Source organism: Alligator mississippiensis, chromosome 8, assembly GCF_030867095.1.
Source record: "Alligator mississippiensis isolate rAllMis1 chromosome 8, rAllMis1, whole genome shotgun sequence".
Lineage (NCBI taxonomy): Eukaryota > Metazoa > Chordata > Crocodylia > Alligatoridae > Alligator > Alligator mississippiensis.
The window spans coordinates 82,443,876-82,461,179 of record NC_081831.1 but is presented as its reverse complement, the minus strand read 5'-3'; the positions used below and the strand labels follow the sequence as shown (position 1 = coordinate 82,461,179).

Below are 17,304 nucleotides of genomic sequence, written 5' to 3'. Positions count from 1 at the left end.
AGACGTTTTTTCAGAACCTAGTCTTTAAATGTATTCCCCTATGTCTTGCAGTGTGTATCTCATTATAGCATTACCAATTGTCAGTTTGTCATATCTCCGTGGCGCCAAGCACAATTTATGCCAGCCAGGAAAATGACCCACATATTATAAGACAAAGCAATAGAAGACACCGTCATCTTTCTTATGGAAAGTTACAGTATGTGCAGTTCAGTGATACTTGATTTGCGCTTTCTTCTGCCTCTCATTGTGATCTAGACAACAAGAAAAGCTTTTGTTATAAAACCCTTTTTACTAGACTCAATTTTGAGCCATTTTACAATCTCTTGCTGAAGAAATAATTCCTTCCCCTGGATATGGTGTAAATCATGAAGGAGGCTCAGATAATCATGTGCCTCTGTGCGTTTTGATGCAATATTTGATTTCTTGTCCCTTTGGCAAGTCACCGTATCATTCACTGATCCCTTGCAGTAGGGACTATTGAGAGTCATCGACTTTCTTGAGTTATTGAGCACTTCTGATTTGCCAAGCCCTGTGTGTACTGCTGTTGAATTTCCCCACCAGAATGAGTGTGAGCTGGCTGTGTACCTTTCCGTGTACAGTGTGCCAAGACAACGAAGGTGGCCAATGCATATACGGCTGTGGCCAATTTCAAATGGAGTTTATCACGTTTCAGCTATCAACTCCTCCGAGGGCGAACGTGGCTGATTTATGGGCGCTCCAGAGCTCCTCTGCCTGCCTGGGCAGAATCAGTTTTGCTTCCAGGGATTTGAAAATTTACCAGCAGAGAGCTGGCTTTCTTCCAAGGAAATCATTGCCTACCCATCTGTCCTGAGCTGTGAAGTCTGCAACAGTTAAAGATGACTATATCCCCTTCTAGGGAAAATGATGGTGGATATTGCAAGAAGGTTTATGTGCTGTTTGTTCCCTGTTAGGGGCTGAGTTGCAATGGCAGGTGGTTCTGAACAGAGCGCCATCCCCCCGATGGCTGGCACCTTGCAGACTTACACACCTGCATAACTCGAGTTTCCCATTGACTCTACCTCCCAGCACATTGCTGATCAGCAGCCTATCAAACCCGCGCTTTAAATAATTCATGCCTTCTCCATCGAATATAAATGAAAATGTCGCTCTGCTTCAGTACACAAGGGACCAAGTTAATAGATCAAAGAATTACAGGGTTTTTGTTGCCCCACTCACCCGCCTCCCCAGCCAAAAGATGTAGGGCACCGAATAGGGTTCGTTCTAGTCACACCTCAACCATCGTGTTGAGAACTGTCGGCGACATATCGATCCGCTGTTGGTAATAAGCTTTAGGATCTAGATTATACACTTGGATGTTAACTATTAGCAAAACCTGTGAGAGGAAAAAAAAATGTTTAAAGTGATGGAGATACTTTTAAAATAGATGCAGAATTCAGGAATAAAACAAGTCATTTTATGCTGTAGTGATATGCTTAGATGACTCTGGCTGAAGAAATTAGTCATCGGCATTTTCCTTCATTGTTACTAAAAGATGTACTGGGAAAGGTACTTGATGGCTGCTACCAAGAAACCGATATTTTCATGTTCATCTTATTAAAGAACGTATTAGAGTAACATTCCTGGGTGCTGAATACTGTGGGCATGTTTGGAAGACGAAGCCCCCCATCAACACGGTGCTGGTTAAGTTTCCTGTATTAGCATGCAAAATCAACTTAGGTGGAAAGATTCCTGGATTACCTTTATACTGTTTAATTAGAGTATCAGTTATACCCTAGGTCAGATGGCTTTCTTGAATAGCTTTCTGTCCTGACAGCTTCTCTGGGACATTCCTGTTCCAGGAAAATAGAAAAGCAGTCTGGTGCAACCCAGATTCATGTTTATGGGCTAAGGATGCCACCGGCTGTCTCTGCCTTCCCTTTTTCGTGGCTCACATCCTCATGCCCAGGGATGCAAGAGTACGAAGCAAACGTTCGCCGTGGGCAGATCCAGGATCTGAAAAGGGGGTGCAGGTGCCATGAGCATCCTTACATACAACACAGCGCACATTTTTCTCCAGTTCCAGAGAAACTAGAAGATTTACTAATATTGTAGGGGCCCAGCGCTATATTATGCAGCAAAAACAAATACAACTTTATTGAAATGTGCACTAATATGCATGGTTTTATATTAAGCTCAAACAATCCAACAAACTAGGCAAAAATAGTCAAAAGATATTGTTTTATTACCCCAATAGTCATTATAGTGAAATGTATATCTGTTATTCAGACTCATAAAACAAAATGTAGCCTTCTTGAGCATGCCAGTGCATCCAACACTTCATTATCAGCCATTTCCACACCTCGGTTAATGTTCACCTTAGTTAATATTACCACACCTGAGTTAAGGTTTTTAGCTAGAACTAACTAACAGCAGAGCTGTAAAATAGAGGAGAGATTACCAGGCAGGGATGGATAACAGACAGAAACGTTGTGGAAGAAAGGAAATCTTGACGAGCGGCACATCAAGACCATAAAAGAGGGGAGAGGGTCATTATTAACAGCTGTGGAGTGAAGAGAGATTAGCAGGAATCGGGTAGACGATAACAAGCCATTAAGTGAACGGACTCCCTTAAGGAAGAAATGCTGCTGACCCTCCCAGGAAATTGGTTTTAAAGTTTTGAGTGGAGCAGGAGTCAAAGGAGGATGTAACTGCACCCCCCCCCCGGGTGCTAGCCCCTCCTGGTCATTTCTGCCCGCCCTGCACTGCCCGCCTCGCTGACGCAGAGTCGATTGAGGTTGCAAAGCGATGGATGAAGACATGGGACCGCTCCAGAGAAGACGGCACGCGCTGCGTCTGCAGACCTTGGCTCTCTTGGCTCAGCCCCGACTGCCAGGGATCCTGTAGCCGAGAGCCGGCAGCTGTCTGCGGAGACGGGCAGGGGCTGGCCGTCTCGGTGTGGCACAGGGGCTGGTTCTCCGATGCAGCGGGCACTGATTGAGTGCCCTGCACAGGATCTTCGTTCCTTTGAAAGCCTCCATCCTTTTGCTGGCTGACAGCTCCAGTGTGAGGGGATAAAAGAGCTGTGCTGTACCAAAGCAATGTTTTCTGCTAGCTCAAATGGAAACTTTGTGGTTTCTGCTCTTGCCTTCCAGGAGAGCTCCCATGAGATGACCAGTCCTTCCTCTCCCAGCTTACTCAGCTTTCCTGTAGCCACGTGAAGATTTTCATCGGTTTTCGTACGGATTTTATCCCTGAGCTGAAAAATGTTCGTTTTAGGTCCTGTTTTGTGAGCGCTGCATTGCACCCCTGAACTAAAGGGCAACTGAGTTCTTCTCTTGCATCCCTGGGAAAAATCACCAAGCTAATGCACTGAGTTTGAGACCACACTGTTTAGTTTTCTCAGCAAAAGAAGAATCTGGAGAGCGAACTAAATTGTTTCTAATAGTTCCACCCTTATTTTATCCCTGAAATTCATAGCCAAATTCTGCTCCTGATGGGTGTGCAGGGCTACCTGCCAGCAGGTATATTGGGAAGCCAGCTATAGACTTTGCGGGGCTCAACTGCCATTTGAAATTTTGGGTACGTTTCTATGAGATTTGCAAAATGCATTTGGCATGAGCGGCGTCTCAGCAAGGCTCTGTCTCTGCATATGCAAATCAGCTCGTTGCTAGCAAGAAGATGAGTTTTGAAGTCTGTGGCTGATAAACAGCTTCTCTTTTTCATAATCATTTAATTTAATGCAAATTGTATTTGTGGGAATCAAACGTGGCTTTGTGCCCCTTAGTGCTTTGACGCGTGGCAGTATCCGAAGAAGGAGACTTCACAGGAATAAATGAGTGTTTCGGTTTTTTGTCTGCTTGCGCGTGGCCCTGGTGTGCGCGTGCACCAGCTTTCCTCTGTCTCCATTGATTTTGGGACTGGACCCTTTGGGTTCAGGAAACCCATCTCTGGGACTCCCTATGGCTGCTGAAATCCCTTTGCCACCCTGTTCAGGGTTTGCTCGACACATACTTACTTCTTTTATCTTTCTTTCTTAATGAAATCTGTTCAGAAACGAAAGTGCTAATGACTTCTCTGAAGTTCCTCGCAGCGATACTGGGCCAGGCTTGCCGCTCTTCATGAGCACAGCAAACGTGGCACCTGGAGATGGAGTCAATTGCTGACCGGTTCAGCCTCCGTGCCAGCATCGCTGAGTGTCCCTGCCGCTCGCCGGGTACGGCACGTAAGGATGGCTGCTGTCTCTGGGATTTTTATGTGATGAAACTTCACACTTCATATTTCTGCAAAATGGAACGTAATTATTGAGTCTGAGATTTTTTTTTTGTTCCTTGTTTGCATCAGACTTCTCTTCCCTGGGAAACTTTCATTCAGCTGCTTGCACCATCTCCACCCAGTTAATCGTGTCTGGTGTGAAGTCCCTTCTCAGACACCTTTCCTTCTTCTTCCTTTTGGCATCCAGAGTGGGGCCTCATTTTTAACAGCCTTCATGATGCCACGCATTCTCCGCATCAGGAGGATATTTGCATGTGCATTCGTCACACCGCATCTGTTTTACCTGTGCTGCTTTTATCCGCGCACGTTTTGCCTGCACTTTTGTCAAATGAGCGTCCTTGCTCATTCAGTGCAGCTGTTGGCTACAAATGTCCAACTCGGGATCCTTAAAATTCTAGTTTATTAGGCGGATTGAAACACTGTAATCATAAACCTTGGGGCTGGTCCCCCCCCCCCCACACACACACACTAGCAGGCTACAGAGTCAGGTATAGCTATCCCACAGGCGCTGGAGTCTGCCGTTGAGGCTTCTTCCAGCGTGGTGTTATCTTCCAGAAGGGGGTCGCCGGCTGGTCCTTCTGGCTGGACAGGTCTGGTCAAGTTGGAGCTCAAGAGGGCGCCGCTGAGGGTCACTTTTCACTGCCTTTTATCTGTCCTTGGCAGACTTTGGTGACTCCCCAGTTTTCAGGTTTGCCCAATCCAGGGGTCATTGACCCTCGTGGGACTTCCCCCTCGGTGGCTACTGGATGGCATCTCTCAGCCCCAGGGGTCGTCCGCATGTACATGCAGGTTTGGGAGTCCGTTGATGAATTTAGAATAGGGCTCTGGGAGTGGTCGATCTGGAGATATTCAGCCCAAAAGTTGGTCTCTGGCGTTGATTAACTCAGGCCAGGGCTTCTAGTCCTTGAACAGTGACGTTTAGAGATGTCCCGGTTGTTACATTGTCTTCTATTGAGTTCTTCCCTTGGTTGATCTGCAGTTTCCAGGTGATAATTTCTGTGTGCTACCTTGTTACACATTCAATCACTGATTCACTCGCTCTTTCAGGGGCCAGCCTGATACAGGGAAGGACAGTTTGATTCCTCCCTTGTTAACATTGTTACAATGTATAAGTTACTAAAACACATTTAGTTGAAAGTTGAAAGGTGAGGAGTATAAAATATAAGCTACAAAAGTAATGCCATGGCGCACACATAGATAAAAATACCAAAATACAAGGGGAGATACAAAATGCACACATACAAATTTCAAAACACAATTCCTTATCTTAAAGTGAAACAAAGAGGAAGGAAGAAAAGGTAGAAGAGGAAAAACATATCCAAGGAGGGGAGAGCAACTGCAGGTAAGAGGAAAAGGGGCTTTCTGCTACACAGCGATCTACTGCGGATGTTTGCACGTTGCCCCTTTCAGGGAGCCTTACTTGTAAAGACATGTCAAAGGCAGCGGGGAAGGAGCAGCAGCAATAACCACAGCTCGGTTTTACTGTCACGTTGAAATGGAGAGGCAAAGCCTGCTTGCGTTGCTTGCCGTCAATAGTCATCATCGTAGAAGTCACCAGAGCAGCTCGTGCGAGCGTGGGGTCGCAGACTTGCACCTTTGGCATCTCTAGTATTGGCTCGGACACTGAGGATTTCCTCTTCCGTTCAGACCTATTGATGTTCTGGGACGTTGAAGTTCGATGCCTGCCTGAAACTCCTTCGATATTGCAAACTGCCCCTGCCATTCATCAGCGTCGCTGTGCTATTTGACAGTTGGCTATTATGGCTTTTTTCAGTTTACCAGAACAAGTGTGTGGGGGGGAAATCTCTTTGCTTTGCTCTGCTGAGCAAGTTGCCGCCTGTCATGCTGTTTTACCGCATCTGTACCGTTGCAGGCGGCGCTCCTCTTCCCCCCGTGCACAGGTCCCGTTCGTTCCAGCGTCACACGCGGGATGATCAGACCCCGCAATAAATCCTGTTGGCTTTCATAGGGGGCGGATCACGTCGCCAACCTCGACCTTCTCCGACGAGGCTGCTCGAGGGATGCGGCATTCGATAGCACGCTGTTGGCAGAGCGAACACAAGTGCTAGTAAAGTCTGTTTTCACGTCGGACTTGAAAGTGAACCGTGTTTCGCACAAATATTCTGGAAGGGTGCTGCCATTTTGTGACGAGCGTTTTTTTCCGAGCTCTGCAGTTGAGCCTTTCCAGCAATTATTGGTTGTTTCATTTGCATGTGTGAAAGCACTGTTATTTTCTGTGCAAATTGCACAGATTTCTTCCTAAATAAGAGGTCTGCAGAACCTTTGGGAGTAATTAACTCTAGTCTAGAGACAAATCTGGGTTCATTGTGCACGCTGCTCATTTAAGAAGTGTTTTTCCATGTGAGGCCCATTAGTAAGTAACCAACGCCTCCATGAATGCTAAGCGTTTTATTACAGGACTCTGAGCACTTCTTTTCCTTACCCAGAATTTAATTTAATCCTGCAAATTGCATTTACCTTTTGATCCCTGGATAGCGAAGTGCCGGGTTGCGTGCGGACCATGTTAGGGAGCTGACATCTCTCTCATCTGGCTTTGTAAGGCTGACGCAAGAGCTTGAACGTTACAGGGTGCAGCGGGGAGCTGAGACGGGCGGGGTGCTCAAAACAAGCCATCTTGCTTGCCCTTTATGATCCTTTCTGGGCTTTTTGTCCATATTTCCCCCCATTTCTCATTACTGTAAAGTTTTTCTTTTCCTTGCCAGCTTGATCCCACTCCAGGGGAAATGAATAGCGGAAATCTCAGCGGTGCAGTAGCAGCTGAGCTGTGGTTCAGGCCAGCTAATTATTACTGCACGTCTGTTTGGCGCCCGTGGACTTACGCAGGTGCCTAAACTTAAGCACGTGATTAAGCGCTTTGCTGAACCGAGATCTAAAACAATGGTATTGAGATTACTAAAGGAGTGACAGGACTCGTTTGTCCGGCCTGTCTCACACAGGAGATCTTGCTGGACGGTCTGCTGGCACCGCCTGGCCTGATGAACACGTCTGTGAGAAGAGAGTGAGTGAAAGATAGGAGTAGGAAATCTAAGCTAAAAACCAGTAACTACTATGACAATGTCCGATGCTCCTGTGCTGAGCACGACGGGGGCACCCGGGCCGCGGGCCAGCTTCCCCCAGGGTAGGGGGCACGTCCAGACCCCCCAGTTAAGCGTGCCCGGGCCCAGAAGCACAGGGAGGAGGGAAATGCATTAAAATGCAGCTCAGCTTTTGCAAAGGTTTGTCTCCCCCTTCTTTGCTTGGCGTGTTTGTTCGGAGAGGCTGGCAGCGTACCGTCGACAGCGCTGCGGGGGGAGTTTTACCAGGCGTTTGCCAAAATAAACATCAAATACAGCTTGCTTTCCTGCGGGAGGGTTAATCGCTTCTCTGGTGGTGTTTTGATGACACCTGTGCTCCAGTGCGGCGCATACAGAGTATATCCAAACACTTCTGTTTCAAGTCGCGGTAATAGTGGGCTGGGATCGCTGGCACTGTCCGTGCACGACCGGGTGCGGAGGGAGACGCTCTGTGAAGTGGCTATCAGTTGAAACGTCTTGCTCTTCAGACTTGCTTTTGCAGGTTTCACAAATATTTAATTAATGATAATCTGCTTTTAACCAGCCAGAACACACTGATGTGATTCCCCCCCCCCCCCCCCCACTACATAATTAGAGGCATGGTCTGTATGCTTAAGATAAATTACTGGCAGTCTGGAGAGCACGCTAGCCAGCAGGAAGAGAGAGGAAGTATGTTGCTGGTGTGGGGATATAGAAATGTTGAGTATGTCGTGATTTCATTGAAAAAGAAGGTGCCTTTTTCTTGTCTTTACAGAACGATGAGCAGGAAAGCGAGCTGGACGTCACCACGCCGCCACCTCCTCCGCGTTACGAGCCGGTGGTCACCTCCCGTCGTCCCTGAGGTCACCCTGACGAGCGCCGCGCTCGCTCCTGCCACGTTTGCTCCACTATGGAAGATCAAACCGTTTTACGGCTCTCGTGTTTTGAAGTTCGGCTCCTGCCGTGGACCGTCCATTTGAAAATGAAACTCGCTTCCAGGCACAATTGAGGGAGTGGAAAACCAGTCCCAGATGATGAGCACTTTAAGTGGTGCTGGAATATTCGTCAGCTTAACGACGGTGTCTGAGACTCTGGATTTCAGTCTGCACGGTGGTCTGATGGCTTGGCCGTTAAGCAGCAATTTGACTCTGAATCAGAGTTTGCCCACGTTCGATCCTTTCAATACCTCGGAGAAGGAAGAAGTCTCTCGTATGTCCATTAGGGAGAAGAACTGGCCGGCCCTCCTGATCTTGGTTATCATTGTGCTAACTATCGGAGGGAACATCCTGGTGATCATGGCCGTCTCCTTGGAGAAGAAGCTGCAGAACGCCACGAATTACTTCCTGATGTCCTTGGCGGTGGCGGATATGTTGGTGGGGATCCTAGTCATGCCCGTGTCCCTCGTTACAGTTCTCTACGGTAAGTGACTTGAATTTTTCCTCCCGTCCCGCTGAACAGGTTTGGCAGTGTGGTGGTGTCCGGGGTCGCTGTGAATGGCGTCATACGGTGTACGTCCTTTGCAGAGTCTAAATATGGCATCAGTAACGGGCCCGACTGTCACGTCTCCGTGGTAGGGTGGCACGGTGCTAAGGTGCGCGGTTGACTCTCCGAGAGGTTGCAAGTTCAAGGCCGTAGCAGAAGCGTTCATGGTGCGGCCTGTCCTATTCCAGCAAATTCTGCTAAATGCCCTGTCCCGAGGACACGCAGAAGGAAGGTTATATCTCAGGTTATGCTAGTGGGATGCATGTTCCTTTGAAAACAGGTTTTGTTCCCGTGCTGTCTTGAGGGCACGATCTCCTAAAACATTTGAGTAATGACCCGTGCTGCTGAGCACAGCGGGGCTAAGGAATCGTTTTCCTTCTCAAGCAAGCTGCCGCCAGTGGTTTTGGTGAAACCTATTCTCGAAGAGCGCAGCGAAGATGTAACTGCATGTTACCCACCAACCCAAACCCACTTCTCTTTTGGTAAGACCGGAGACCCTTCTTGAGAAAAGCTGAGTGCCTTGCACTTGTGCTGGTTTCTTCGGGACTTGAGAACAGCCGTCGGCCCGCGAGCTTGGATCCTAGCGTACGGAGAACTGGACTTGAGTTCAGTAATGCGCCTGTCGCTGTCAAAGGCTCGCTGCAGCAAAGCGTGCGCTGGGCCAAGTCTTGGGCATATGCCCTGGAGGAAAGCAGTCAATTTGGCCCCGCATGCATAGCGTTGAGACCCCAAGACACGAGTTAAATGATTCCTGGATGTCAGACTACTTCTCTACCCTGGGTAAGCAATGAAGGTCTGGGAGTCACGGCGCAGGGGCAGCGCCTGGCCCATTGCCTTTCCCTTCTCCGGCCCAGACAGGGTCGGTCCGAGTGTCTGGCCTGCTAACAGTTCTCCGAAATCCTACGGAGGAGCTAATGCCCCTCGCACCCCCCACGCACCTCCATTGCTCCTGCTGTGCTGCTGAGCTTCCTCCCAAGGGTGTGAAGCCATGTGCTTTACCAGCAGCCTTTGAAGGCAGGAGCCTCCATCATTTGGTGGCAGAGTTGGGCATTAATGCCCGTCTCCCTCCCTCCGTGTAGGCTCAAGTCAGGCCCTGATCTGGCAGAAACCCCACTCCAGTGAGAATCAGCAACTCCTTCAAAGAAACCGTCTCAGGGAAAAAAACCCACTGGCAGCAAGGTCTTTCTGAGCCACCTTGAAGCACCAAGTGATTGCAAGCAGTATTTCAGTGGAGTGATGTGCCATGCTGGGAGCCGGCCGAGGTGGGGTCTGCAAGAGGTGGTGGTCGCGGGGGGTACCGCTGCCGCAGGGCGCTCCCCGGGTCTGGGCGCACACACCTGGGCAGATGTGGTGCAGCTAAGACTCTTGACACTTTTGTCCTATTCCCAGCTCTGCTACTGCCTTTCTACGAGCAAATCCCTTTGCCTTTCTTTGCTTTGCTGTTCCTGTCTGTCGAATGAGAATCACAGTACCCTGAAGCTCAGAGTGCTTTGAGATCTCTCTATACAGGAGCTAAGTGCTGTAGCGGGCTATTTAACTGTGCCACTAACTCCTGTGCACATGTATGCGTGTGCGTGCATGCGTACGGTGTATGCGTGCTGTTTGGGAGGACCTGTACCACACCCTACTAAAGTATTGCCTTTCTAGCGTGAGCATCTTCCAGGGCTAGGAAACCAAGTGGGTAAGTCTTGCTAGACGTCGCAGTCTGTTTGCTGAGCCACAGCATTACTGGTGGGTTTCCAGTCGTCTACATCCATCAGGGAGACGAAGCTGCCGTCGTTTCTGACAGGTCTTGTCTGTGTAAAAAAAACAAAAAAACCCTAATATTCCTCAGAAACAAATTAGGCTGTTTACTTAAGAGCCTGATTGGATTGGTTTGCTGGCTGGTAAAGTTAAAAGTAGGGATATTTATGTGCCTTTTTCATTTGATTGAAACAGCAAGTCAGACAGCGTTTCCATTTTTAATCCAGTGACCAAGTGCGCGTGCTCCTCCAGCGACGTGCCGGGTCTGCAGCGGGGTAAATCTGACTGGGGCATCATTGTGGCATCGCTTCGATCTTATGCAGAAAGCATTTAATTTGGAGCGATCCACCTGGCCTCGACTCGGACGTGTCTGGCAATCCCAGAAGTTCCCGAGTTTGTGTTTTTAGGTGTTTTTTATGCTTCTGCCAGTACTCAGACTTACCCAGCCAGAAATGGAGTCGCACAGTGATGAGGAGAGAGCCGCTGGTTTGGCTTCGCTCGATGCTGATGAGAGCTTGCAAAGTCCTTATGCGAGTAAACGATGTCTTACTGCGATATCCCGTGTGTCCTGGAGCTCAAAAGGGACCATCTACAGGCTGCGTGACTTCCTGGCTTGACCGAAAGTGAATTTATGCAAGGGAGCCGTCGGAGGCTCCCACAACACCTGGGAATACATTTTTTGTGCAGTCTAAACAGCAAATTAGTTCTGCTTACTTCAGGTTAAAGCATCCAGTTCCTGCACGTTGCATTTTTGGAAGCAAATAAATATACAGTGATCTACAGAGATGAATGGGGTCATTTGTAATTATTTTTCCTTCTCTGAGTGCCTGGACTAACAGCTGACGATGGCAAAATCCTGCGTAGGCAAGTTGCTGCGTACTGCTGGAGGAAGGCTTGTGGGGGTTTCAGTAATCCTTTTCTGCTCAGGATGTGCATGAATCATTTTTGGAAATGACCTCTGGAAATGTGGCTGAGAGCTCCCGGGCCTTGTCTACCAGCAGTAAGGCCACGGGCACCGGCTTTCCTGCTTCCCTCACCATTGACCGTGCCTGCTTGTCTTCGCTTGGCGGAGGAATCGCCGTGCATGGAAGAGCTTTGGGACCGAGGTCGGGGAGCAGGGCCCAGCGGGCTCCTGCGACTGGGGGATCCCTTCTCCTTCCACCTCACTATTACCTGCATAGTGCAAGGAGGCAAGCTGGGGCGCAGGCGGAGGAGAGCCAGGAGTCTGTCCCCGGATGAGGAGGACGGGAGACAAGAGGAGGGCTGGTGTGTAGCTAGCACAGCCTCATGCACCTCAATTGATCACCTCACATTGGAGGAACTAAATTTAATGCACGTTAGAAAAGGTGCAGTAGTGCACGTGTAGATGTGCCTACAAGTTCCCATATTCCTGGCTTCCGTTTTCCCGCTCGGCGAGTTGGGAGTTTTCTCAGGCAGTAATAGGACTGGCTGGAGTCAGTGATCCTGGACCGGCCACCACAACAAAAGCTTCATTATGATTTTTTGACAAAGCAAGGTTTTCCCCCGGGTGCTTATGCTCTTAGAGGCTCTGCAAGGCCTAGCACGAGCCAACAGAAAAGACAGCCGGCTCCAGAACAGCTCGGTGCCTTTGATTACCCAGAAACGACTATCAAGGAGTCCCGCCGCTTTTTTCTGCACGCCTGTTCGGGGCTTCTGTGCCCCTACTTCACAGCAGACTCCCTGCAAAGCCTCCGAGTCCTGCCCGCCAGCCTGACGCTCGGCGTGATCGCATGTGGAGCGTCGTGCCGGCAGGGCATCGTAAAAGCAGAATATCGGCGGCTGCCGACAGGTACAATGACTGATTACATTGGCGGTGTCAAGCTCACGGCTCCACGCGCTGGATGCTGGTCTGTGGGTCAGCTGCCCTCCGCGTGCGGGGTCGGTCTGAGACCCATGCCCTGGATCATATGGCTCAGATACCCCTGGCTTAGATCAGCCCACAAGCGACCTTCCTTTGCAAGTTCTCTGCACTTCACGCAGGGCTGATGCATCCCAGGTGCAACCGCAAGGATTTCTGCCCTGGAGCGCGCTTGTCCCGCGCGCTGCCTTTTGTAGATGAAACGTGCTGCCCCAGCGCAAGATTGTGCAGGCTCCATTTGTGTTGCACTAAGCGTGAAGTTGTATAATTCAGAGACGTAGCACTTTGCGTCGGAGCTCGGGCAGCTGGTTGCTAGCAACTCTTAACTAAATCAGAGGAACGAAAGCTTAAAATTGCATCTCCAAGTTCAGGGAAATGGAACGAGCTCCCTTCATTTGAGTTGTTCTTCCTTAACATTAGCACATTAAAGCCTTCTGGAGTAAAGGATATACGAGCTGAACCTTTTTGTCCCCTGGAAAACTTGCCTGCATAATACAGCCCTGTAACACTGGCGTGCTCACCTTTTTATTGTGCCATTACCTCCAGTTCCTTCTTTTTTACCCACTTATTCTGGCTCTGTCTTTCTAGCCTTCTCTGTCCTTTTCTGGTCGGAGTCACTCCGAGGGGTGAATGCAGATTTGAACTCTAAAGCAGTCGGTTGCAGACGGGAAGGCAGCTGGTTGGGGGAAGAAGGTCCTGGCATTTCAGTGTGAACCAGCAGAAACAAGGGCTCAGTGTCAAAATTACATTTTTTTTCCTGAAAGCCTCAGAAGTAGGACGTTCCCCACGCCAGGCTCAGCTCCTGCTGCTGGGCCTTGAGAGAGGCGCATGCATCATCCTGCCCATGAGATCCTGCAGCGTTCTCTGCTCCGAAAATGCCGTCTGGCAGCAGCAAAGAGAGCTGGTTCGATAAAGATGAACTCGGGAAGCTTGTCTTTCCATTTCCTGGCATTTGTGGATGTGATCTACCCGCAGCCAATACTAATAGCGTGGACCTCAGCATAGGATGCATCCAGCTGGACCCAACCCCTGGGTCAGTGTCCTGCTTCCTGGAGCCCGGGAAGAAGGCATCAAACCATCACGATGAACGGTCATGCAGTAGTAGGGATGCAGCAGGAGTTTCTTCCTAACCCCAGACAATTATTAGCTCGTTCATGACCTGAAGCAGGAGGATACTCCTCTTCCAGCTCCAGGGATGGGAGATGAGTATTTTATTTCTCTTATCCATATGTAATGTGCTGTTGTTAATCCTGTTTAGCTCTTAACCTTACGTTCCCCTGGCCAGTCCTACAGTTCCTGTTACCGTGTTTCCGCTGTCTACGTCCATTGACTAGTTCTCCCTCCTCCTATCACTAGTGTTTCCACTCTAGCAGGTACCATTTCAGGCAGCTCTCAGGTCTCCACTTCTGTGTCTTTCCTCCAAGGAAGTAGCCCTGACTTTTCATGCTTTTATTATCTTCACAGCCCTTCCTTGGATCTTTTCTTGTTTTAGTTGCATCCTGCTTGGAGGCGAGGGCAGTCTGTATGGTAGCACGTGCTGGGTGATGTGCTGGACCACTTATTTGCCTCTGTAATCTCCATGCCAGCTGAGCAGGTGTGTTGTGGAGCTGTGCTGAAGCTGTGTTTAGGGTGGTGATTCCCAACCAGGGAACTGGGGTGCTGCGAGGTCCTTTGAAGGGTGCCACAGGACATAAGCAGATACGGGCAGGTTCAGGCTCGCCCTGCCTGGCCCTTCTGCAATAAATACATTTGTTTTTGCAACAGGGTGCCACTCAGTCCCCAGAAGTTACAGAGCCGTGACTTAAGTCGCACGAGGGTGCCTTGAGTTGCACGAGGGTGTCTTGAGTCTGATGAGGGTGTCTTGAGTCTGATGAGGGTGCCTTGAGTCTGACAAAGGGTGCCTTGAGTCTGATGAAGGTGCCTTGAGTCAAACAAGGGTGCCTTAAGTCTAAAAAAAGGTTGAGAGCCACTGGGTCAAAGGAAGAACATTTAGAAGTGCGGCTGTTTCATGACATAAACGTTTGAATGCGTGTCTGTGAACAAACCCTTGAAAAGCAGCACTTCTCTTACTATGCAGTCATTCTTTTTAAATCAGCTGCCTTGTGCATTTGTCTCTTTTGCTGCACGCTCTCCTGTCCCTCTCCCACCACTGCTGGGGCTCTGTCTGCTGTTTTATCTTGGCATATAAAGTGGCAGGAAGCCTGATTTGTATCTGTCCAGAGTGTGCCACGTGCGACGTGGTGCTGTACAGAAAATGAAGACATGATACACGGGACGGGGAAGCACCAGAAAACAGCTTTCTGCTGGGAAGTGCCAGGACAGCAGCGTTATTCGTAGATGAGCAAAGTTCCTCCTTTCACTTGCTCGTTTCCTTCTGCAGCTCTCGTCAGTGCACTAATGCATCCAGCTAAGCTGCACGGGCTTATCTGGCCCATAGATCTTGTGCTGGTCCCTCAAAACAGGTGAACTTTACCTGGGCATAATGCTAACGAAACAGTGGCCACGTCTCTGAATGCCGTTTGGGGAGCGTATGCAGCGTGCAGAGGTGAGGGATGGGCCATGCAGCCGATATCCCGATTCATCAGCCAGGGTTGGGTGTTGTAAAACAAGATGTGGCGTGGTGGGAGGGGTTTGGATAAAATACCCCTACGTGTGAATACACACACATACAAATATTGTCACACACACACACACACACACACACACACACAGAAAAGTCTTATTTAATATGTATTGTGTACAAATGTATGTTGGTTGAAGGTATTTTACCTAAGCAATGCCATTGTCCCTTTAAACAGTCCCCCCTTTCCCATAACCGAAGTCTTCCCATGCTCTGTTTTAATTAGCTGATTTTCTAAGGATGCAAGGAAGCAGTGACGCAGCGTGCCGAGCGGAGGCTTCAAGGGAGCTGTGTGCAAGAGTGGCCAATTGCCCTTTTTTTTTCCAGTCCCACCCCAGTGCCTTCTCCTCTTGCCCACGGCACCTACCAGAGAGGATCCCAGGGAGAAGTATTTGCTTTGGGTCTGTGCTGTTGGAGACATTACTGGGTCCTAGCTCCAGACATTGCACCGCAACCTGCTTTATGGTGCCTGACCTCCACTCCTTCCAAGGATGCTCTTGCCGTGACTCCTTCACTGGCTTTGCACGCTCAGCTTGCTAGCCTGGACTCCACATCCAGAAGACTGACTCCAATGCTGGGCTTTCAGAGTCAGGCGGGTCTTCCCTGTACACATGCCTGACCTAACAGTCCCCATAGCTCAGCTCCTGGAATTGCCTCAAAAGCAAATTTCAACCTTTAGGACCTCCAGATCCTGCGTCTGGTAGCGCTCTAGCTCTGCCTTCATGCCCAAACCCTAGTCGGCTTGTTCTCTGTAGGACTTCTACTTCTCAACTTCTGTGTCCTTCTTTCTCTTCCCTTCTTGAACGTTGACTCCTGTTTCTCTGTCATTTGGATTATCGTGGCTTTCTCCTTTCCCAGGAGGACTCAGGAAACAGCAATAGCAAGTGTTCACAGTCACTGTATGAAGACCAGGGGCTTTTTAGCTGCTAAGGACTGATAAATCACAGACTCAAAATGGGTTTGTCCCAAAGGGAAGGTGTGCCCAGCTGTTCTCCTGCCCCAGAGGTGATTAAGATGGTGGAAATAGAGTTTCAAGGCCTTTCCTGGGCTGTGTCTCCTGTGCTCCTTTAGTGGCAGCTTGTCTGACCCTTGCAGACTTTCCCAGACAACAAAAGGCATAAGCAGCTCCTTTCTGTCTTCTGAACTGGGGAGTATGGCCTTCACCCATTTTTTGCTTTCCTTTCCAGTTCTTGACATGCTCAAGTGTTTAATTAACAGTTTATTCCAACCACGCAATCGGCCCAGTCCAAGACATCGCCCACAAAAATCCTTGCCTTACGTAATTAACTGTCAGGAGCTGACTCTGGCATTGGACCAAGGCCCGCTTTCCGTTTCTCTTGCTGTGAAGGTAAGTCTTCTGGGGTTTGACTGCCTGTCTTCTTGAAGCCAGAGGCATACAATAAAAAAGGAAAGCCTGCTTATTTGCTAGAAGTAGGTACAATAGCACCCAGTCCTAGCAAAGCAACTTGTATTGGGCAGCACACCTGCCGAGATCAGGCGTGGTATCCCCCGCTCTGCCCGCTGGCAGTGCCCCATGGACCAGGCATCCTTCAGACTGCAGATTTGCCCTTGTTGAACAGACAGACATTCAGCCTAAATACCTCCAGCAACGCTGCTGCCACAACCGACTGCAGCAAACAAGTCCTTATTTCTACATGTGTTAGCAGCACCTGGCTATCTTGCATTCATGACCCTGGTAACAAGTGCTGATGCTGAATTTGAGCTGGGTCCTCCTAGGTGCAATCTGCTCTTTCTTACCTCCTTTTCCTAAGTGCCATAAGATGCATCTCCTCCTGCACCCGCTCCAAGTCTGTTGGAGATTCATTGATTAAGAAGCCAGAAGGAGCTGTGCTGATCATCCAGCCTGACGTCCTGCATAGCACAGGACAGAGTACTTCCCTGGCTTCATTCCTGTACAAACTGGAGCGTGTCTATTTAGGAACACATCCATTCTTGAGTCAAGGATTTCTGGGGATGGAGAATCCACCGCAGACTTGCTCCAGTTGTTGCTGTGGTTAATAACCTTCACCGTTAAGAACCTGGACCTTACTGCTCATCTGGCTGTGCTTATCTCCAGCTCCCAGGCCTTGACTCTTGGATGTGCTAGTCCATTTGATTAAATGACTATTGTTAAACTTAGCAGCTTCTCTCTTTGCTTACCGCCCACCAGCTCCCCAAAATCCGGCGTTATATTCTGGACCGCTGAAGACCGGGTAACTCTCCGTGGCAATTAAGTCTCTTTCCTTTCACCCGCTCTCTGTCCTTCCTGCTAAACTCTCGATCAGAGACTTTGG

At 49.3% G+C, this 17,304-nt stretch overlaps 1 protein-coding gene across 6 annotated transcripts in view; it reads left to right on the top strand.

Moving 5' to 3' along the window:
- Positions 1 to 17,304, top strand: part of HTR2C (5-hydroxytryptamine receptor 2C) — a 370,182-nt gene that overhangs the window by 305,578 nt on the left and 47,300 nt on the right. For all 6 annotated transcript variants that reach the window (XM_059732933.1, XM_059732931.1, XM_059732934.1 and 3 more), the window contains one exon: positions 8,062 to 8,705. In XM_059732933.1, coding sequence (XP_059588916.1) covers positions 8,318 to 8,705 — 388 coding nt within the window. In that variant the 5' untranslated portion in view covers positions 8,062 to 8,317. The remainder of the gene's footprint in view (positions 1 to 8,061; positions 8,706 to 17,304) is intronic.